Consider the following 7,727-nt stretch of genomic DNA (forward strand, 5'->3'; position numbering starts at 1 on the left):
CTTTCACTTCAACTATAAACCAGGTGGAAAAAAAAATTAACCCATTTTTCCCCTTTGAAGTGACAATTGAATGCTCCAGTAATGTTTGCCCTGTTCCTCATCTACTACCTCCAGTTCTTTTCTCTCCTTTGTCTAAATATTCCTCTTTTGGCTAATCTTTTTTGTCTTTTTTAAAAATTAAAGTATAATTGACATATAACACTATATTAGTTTCAGGTGTACAACCTAATGGGATGTAAATCCATAAGAATTTAAGTCGTTCCCTATGTTAATGATTCTAGTTAAAATTTTTGCTTGAGGAATTATCTTATTGTTAGGTCCAGCCTATAGAAAATACATTACCAACAGGGAAAAAAAGGCAAAGTCTCTGTACGTCTCACTATTTATTTCTCAGAAAGTAGGCAATGGTGAACACTATGAAATGATGCAGTGAGATCATAAGGATGAAGATTTAGCTATTGTGAGGTATTTAGTGATCTTCATGATGATGGGAGGTTGGGGACAAAGGCAAGAGAATTGTAGCTAGAATGAAGTCTCCTTACAACTTGCAGCCCACTGATCCCTGAGACATATAGGGTGTAACACTCCTGCAACTCTCCCAAGGATTTTCTTTAACGTTTGACCAAGGTAGCCTTGCTCTGGTTAATGTAACTTCACTCTGATAACCACAAACCTCCAGGATACGATAACAATAATCTTTCCACATGTGATCCACTCAGACACATCTAAAAGATCTTATGATTAATACTTTACTAAAACAATAAAGAATAAGCTTATCTGGATAATAGCTAGTCCTCCAAAGTTTTGGAGACTCTGTTTCAGCATACATAAATTCTTGAGAGACTTACGTTGTCTCTAACCCACAATAACTGAAAAGTGTATAATCAGTTACTTCTCACAATCCCAGTGAAGCTCTTTCTGCCCGTGGGTCCTATCCTTGTGCTGTAATAAAAGCACCTTTTGCACCAAAGATGACTCAAGAATTCTTCCTTGACCATTTGCTTTCTGGCTCCACATCAGTGAGACCAGTATAAAGGTCAAGGGGACAGCTGCCAGAATGCAGGGAGTTAAAGAGGAAGTCATCAATAGGCCATAGAGCAGATAATATTAAGGCAGAATAAATATTTCTTGAAAATAGAAGCATAGAGGGAGATCATCTTGGAAAGATGGTATGGAGCCAAAGTATAGCAACACATTCTAAGTTAGGAATTTGTACTTTCAGAGGCAATGAGAACCACTGAAAGTTTTGTGGTGGTGCTAGTCATATCATCAGAGTGCTACTTAGCAAGAGTAATCTGATGTCCATATTCAGGTTAGATAGGGAGAGGTCACTTGTCCTGTATGGTAGATTTTCGGTAATGATTAGTGAAAACAAGTGGAGGATTTGAGAAGAACAGGTAGATAAGATGCCTGTAAGGCTATACTAGATCTGAAAGAAAAGCTGTATGGGGAGAAGAGAGATGATTATTAGCTTTATTGCAGTCATGTGAAATTCCACATGCAGGAGACTGATTTTTAAGCATCTAGGTGATAGTGTTTAGTAGACTATGGGAAATATGACTATATTATTTAGGATAGAATTAGGGAATGAGTGATAGACCTATTCAGATTCAACTGACATTTGTATGCTAATGAAATTATTAGACCCTTTCATACATATTGCCTTTCCCACAGTGGTCAAGCTTTTGGGGAAGGTATAATTATAATACAAAACAAGCCCCTTAGGAGGAGAACAAGGCAAGATCTTAAATAACGTATATAGTGAACAAAGGACAAAAAATGAGGGAATGACAAAAACAGGAGTCTGAAGATTAGGACCACCAGGAGAGCTTAGTGAACTAAGGATTGTTTACAATAACATCATTATAGCTAATAGTTATTGAATTCTTGCTATGTGTCCAATACTGTTCTAGGCTCTTTATTTATAGCAATTTTTGAGTCCAGACTATTATTATTCCAATTTAACAGATGAGTAAATAAATTTAGATACAATAAGATTAAGTAACTTGTCTGAGATCAGGGTATTAACTGGGGCACTGGGATGCAAGAGCATCTGGCTCCAGAGGTCTCATTCAGACCAGATTCGGCCACTCACTGCTGACAAAATTTAAAGGCAGAGAGATGATGGTGAAACCAGAAAGGGATTTATTTCAGCAAGACCAACACCAGGAAGACAGAAGACTAGTGTCTCAAAGACTGTCTCCATAGTGCTGAAAATACTCCCAGGTTTTATAAGGGAAGTGTGGGACAAAGGTGGGTGGGTACATGCAGGAGGCAGTAAAGGTCAGGTCGATCATTGTCGTGGGGTCAGTCACAAGGGGTCATGCTGGCTGAGGGCTGTCTCTGTTGCTTGAGGGGGTAGTTTTGGTTCTTTCAGGGTCTTTTGCCTGAGTTAAGAGATAAGATGGAAGAACTTAATTAGAAAGTTTGAGGTCAAAATAGAGCTAGTTGAAGCCCTATTTGAAGGGTTAGTGGTAGGGCAAGTGGTTAAGGCAAGTTTAAACCCAGGAGTATGGTTTGTGATTCTTTACTTTTAACCAACATTTTACATCTATCCCTCCAGAACAATAAACATAGAAAGAAAATGAATGAACCCATTTAAATAAACTACATAATATCCAAATTTGGAAAGATTAATAGGATTGGATTTCTATTTTAAATGCTAGTTGTGTTATCTTGTAGAGAAAATTTCACTTGTCTTCAAGATCACCCATCGCTGTGACAGAAAATATTTGGGATGAGATTAATTCTTAGTTTGGAGCCTTAAAAAAAATCAAACTCTCAGGTTGGCTGTTCTTTATCACTTAATCATAAAGTAACACATAAGAATATTGTAATTAAGAGCTATAGTTTACTTCAAACCCCAATGCAATGGTATTTACTTATTTCACAGATTTTTTTAGGCACTTTTCTATTGTCAAGCTGTTATTCCAACAACACTTAACAAGGACTCTAACACTAGTATTAGGTGGCATTTACATCCCTGAGAGATTAGAGAAGTAAAGCCAGTATCAGACTAGACTGGATATATTGAATAAATCTTAAAATTAGATAGACTGATATAGATGATTTCTGAAATTTCATCTCAGGTATTAGAATTTATTAAGTATTAAGTATACATATTAAGTATAAGTGCTATTAGGCTGAAGTTGGGACACAAGACTTCTGGAAGAAGCAGATGCTAATTTCAATGAAAAGTTATATTAGCATGCAAAGGGATTCATGAGCAATATAAACAAAACCCTTTAGAACCGAACAATTCAGATGAATTTAAACAAAGGATGATTATTCTTGAAATCTGAATTTGAGGCTAGAAGGTTAGGTGTAATGGATATCTTGAAGCACATAGGATAAAGATAATGAGATGGAAATCACAAAAGGAAACACAATAGGGAGGATAGACTCAGGAAACATACTATATAAAACAATTAGAAGTTCCAGAAAGAAAAAGGAGCTGATTTAATTTAAATGGGGGTGGGAGGTGAGGGGTGAGATGATGGGGAGAAAAGTACTTTTGAGGTTTTATCTTAATTGGTGATAAGGGAAGGCAGGGAGGAAAAAGAACACATTGGTAGGGAAAATAATTGGCATCTTATTTTAAAATAAGAATAGAGGGGCGCCTGAGTGGTTCAGTTGGTTAAGCGTCTGACTTCAGCTCAGGTCATGATCTCACAGTGTGTGGTGAGTCCCGTGTTGGACTCCGTGCTGACAGCTCAGAGCCTGGAGCCTGCTTCAGACTGTGTCTCCCCCTTTCTGCTCCTCCCCCACTCTGTCTCTGTCTCCCTGTCAAAAATAAATAAACATTAGAAAAAAAATTTTTTAATAAGAATAGACAAATGTGGGGTGCCTGGGTGGCTCAGTTGGTCAAGTGTCCAACTCTTGGTTTCAGCTCAGGTCATGATCTCGTGGTTGGTGAGTTGGAGCACTGGGTTCCGGGCTGACAGTGTGGAGTCTGCTTAGGATTCATTCTCTCTCTCTCTCTCTCTCTCTTTCTCTGTCGTTCCCCTGGTTGTGCTCTCTCTCTCTCTCTCTCTTTGAATAAATAAACTTAAAAAAAAAGAATAGAGAAATGTATCACTGGATAAGGGACAATAAATATGAAAAAAATAGGAAAGTACAGTAGGACTTTCATGTTAATAAGGGGCTGATGAATACTATCTTAACCAAACCAGCAAAAATCAAATATGAAAAAGTTGTCTTTTTTTGCTGATGACATTATTGGCAACCTAGAAAACCCAAGATATTTCAGTAAAAAACTATTCACCCAGTAATAATTAAGGTGCCTACATGTAACAGATAAAAAGAAGTAACTTTTGTCCATTCTAGCAAAACGAATCTAAAAATGGAAATGAGAAAAATATTTCATTCATAATGCCAAGAAAAAAAGGTATAAAATACGTAGGAATAACTTTAACAAAGAAATCATAGAACATATATAAAAAATGGCAAAATCTTGTTGAAGGACATGAAACAAGGTTTGAACAAATAGATGGATGTACAATGTTCTTGAGTGGAAGACACTGTCATAACCATGCTACTTCATTCAAAGTTAATATATAAATTTACTGAAATTCGAATCAGAAGTTCAATGGAATTCTTGGGGAGATTGGATAAAACGAATTTATATGCTATCATATATGCTCATCAATAGCCAAAAAAAAATATGAAAAATAAGGACAGTGAAGGAGGGACTTGCTTTATCAGAAATAGTGACATAGTATAAAGTTACTGCTTTGAAATACCCTGATATTTCTACAGAAATAGACAAATATATCAGAATAAAGAATTCAGAAACATATCCCAAAATCTCTGAGAATTTAGCATAATGCAAAAATGGTAGTTAAATTCAAAGAGGAAAGAATGGGTCATTTAACAAACAGTGCCATTACAATTCTATTCACCTGGAAGAAATTAAAGGTGGACTTATATTTTGAAACATATAGAAAATAATAGAGCACAGTCCCAAATAGAAAACAAAACAAAACAAAACAAAACAAAGTCTTGAAAGAAAATCTAAGAATGTACATGTATGCTTCAGATGCAAGGGAGATCTTAAAAATAGTAGCTATAAAAAAGTAATAGATGTATTTAATCATTTAAGAATTAAAAACTTGGGTGTAACAAAAGAAACCATAAATAAAATTAATAGATAACTGATTTAGAAAACTTAAAACAAATGACAAATGCTTAATATCTGTAATATAAAAAGATCTCTTACAAATTGGGGAAAAAAAAGCACAGTAGTAAATAGGAAAAGGCATGAATAGGCAATGCACAAAAGGGCAGACCCAAACTACAAGAATGTTCAAATTTATTGGTTGTCAGGGAAATGAAAATTAGAGTAAAAGGGCTACCTGGATGGCTCAGTTGGTTAAGTGTCCAACTCTTGATTTTGGCTTGGTCGTGATCTCATGGTTCGTGAGTTCAAGCCCCACCTTGGGCTCTGTGCTGAGAGCGTGGAGCCTGCTTGGGATTCCCTCTCTCTCCCTCTCTTTCTGACCTTCCCCTGCTCATGCTCACTCTCTCTCTCTCTCTCTCTCAAAATAAATATTTCAAAAAAATTAGAGTAACAGTGAGCTATCACTATTCTGGCAACAGTTTACAAAAGTGGTAACATTTATTTTTGTAGATATGTGTTGTTCCAGCTTTTTTGGAAAGCTATTGGGCAACACCACTGACATTAAAAAATATGTGCACTTTGATCTAGTGATCTCACTTCTGGGAACCTATGACACAGCATTAATATGTAAGGATGTATATATAAATATAATAATTTGTAGCATTGTCTGTAGGGGTCAAAAACTAGAAACAAGGTAAATGTTTATTAATTGGGAAATTAGTAAATAGATTATGGTCCATCCACATTGTGACTATTGGACAGCCATTAAAAAGAATAAATTAGAGGAGTGCCTGGGTGGCTCAGCCAGTTGAGTGTCTGACTCATGATTTTGGTTTAGGTCATGATCTCACAGTTGTGAGATCAAGCCCTGTGTTGGTCTCTCCATTGACAGCACAGAGCCTGTTTGAGATTCTCTCTCTCGTCCCCTCTCTTAGCCCCTTCCCTGCTCATGTGCTTTCTCTCTCTCTCTCTCTCTCTCTCTCTCTCTTTCAAAATAAATAAATAAACTTAATAAAAAAAGAACAAATTAGAACACATCTCCAGATAGTTCTCTGTGCCTTTTTGCATATTTCTATTCTGTGGCATATTTCAGTGTAGAAATGAGAAAATAAAAGCCTATTTCCTGATGTATTTCTCCTAAAATTCTTAGGTGACCTTGTCTACATTTCCCTTCTTCATTATACACTAAAGACGAAACTAAATTTGAGGCACATGATTAAATGATACCAAAGAACTAGGCATGGAAAAAATTCTGGTGTTGGCTCTCTGTGAGTCTTGTACCATGTAAACTCTATGTAACTGTGTACAATGGCTAAGTGATCTTTAGTTTCCCTTTCAGCTTAAAAATCATGTTTTTCTCCCTCTTATGCTCTTCAGGTAACTTCAGGATCAGCCTAGCACATGAAGTTGATGGATGGAGGAAATCACTCAGTGGTGTCTGAATTTTTGTTGCTGGGACTCACCAATTCTTGGGAGATTCAGATTCTTCTTTTTTTGTTTTTTACTATATTTTATATAGCAAGTATGTTAGGAAACCTTCTCATTGTGCTCACGATCATTTCAGACCGTCACTTACATTCCCCCATGTACTTTTTGCTGGCAAATCTTTCTATCATTGACACTGGTGTTTCCAGCATTGCAAGCCCAAAGGTGATTTACGACCTTTTCAGAAAACATAAAGTCATCTCGTTGGCAGGGTGCATTACTCAGATGTTCTTTATTCACACTGTTGGGGGTACGGAGATGGTGCTGCTCATAGTTATGGCCTATGACCGATACATTGCTATCTGTAAGCCTCTCCACTACCTGACCATCATGAGCAAAAGAATGTGCATTTCCCTTTTGGCTGTTGCCTGGACCATTGGACTCATCCACTCCGTGGCCCAACTGGCTTTTGTTATCAACTTGCCCTTTTGTGGTCCCAACAAAATGGATAGTTTTTATTGTGATTTTCCTCGGTTCATCAAACTTGCATGTACAGACACATACAGACTGGAGTTTCTGGTCACTGCCAACAGTGGTTTCATCTCCATGGGCACCTTCTTCATCTTGATTGTGTCTTACATCTTCATCCTGGTCACAGTTCGCAAACACTCTTCAGGTGGTTCATCCAAGGCTCTCTCCACTCTCTCTGCTCACATCACCGTGGTGGTCTTTTTCTTTGGTCCTTGCATTATTGTGTATGTGTGGCCATTCCCTACCTTACCAATCGATAAATTTTTAGCCATCTTTGATGCCCTTATCACTCCTTTTATGAATCCTATTATCTATACATTCAGAAATAAGGAGATGAAAGTGGCAATAAAGAGACTGTTTGGTAAGGTTTTAAGTGTCAGGAAGAGTTCTTTCATGAACGATCAAAGCCATTTGGATTCATCTTGACTATTTTTGGAAATTAATCTCTTTAAACTTTTCATAAATCTTTTCAGTTTAGTTAGTAATTTCAATATCTACTTGAAAATCGTCCTCAGGACTCTGTTCTGATCTGGTCAGTTTTTTATAGGGACCCTTACCCTGTGGATCCTGAAACTATTGAGGAAGAATTAATTCAGCCTTGGAACATAGTGTCTTTCTTGTTATAGAAGAATATGAAATCTCACATACTGGG

General features: G+C 36.8%; 1 protein-coding gene across 1 annotated transcript; it reads left to right on the forward strand.

The window, feature by feature from the left end:
- The first annotated feature begins 6,529 nt into the window (after window positions 1-6,529).
- LOC122221222 (olfactory receptor 4F3/4F16/4F29-like) lies at window positions 6,530-7,501 on the forward strand. The gene has a single exon (XM_042940534.1). The coding sequence runs from the start codon at window positions 6,530-6,532 to the stop codon at window positions 7,499-7,501; it is 972 nt and encodes a 323-aa protein (XP_042796468.1).
- Window positions 7,502-7,727: the final 226 nt, after the last annotated feature.

This window comes from Panthera leo, chromosome B3 (assembly GCF_018350215.1).
Source record: "Panthera leo isolate Ple1 chromosome B3, P.leo_Ple1_pat1.1, whole genome shotgun sequence".
NCBI lineage: Eukaryota > Metazoa > Chordata > Mammalia > Carnivora > Felidae > Panthera > Panthera leo.

Coding starts and splice junctions, on each gene's coding strand:
- LOC122221222 (XM_042940534.1), top strand. CDS start 6,530: ATGGATGGAGGAAATCACTCAGTGGTGTCTGAATTTTTGTTGCTGGGA.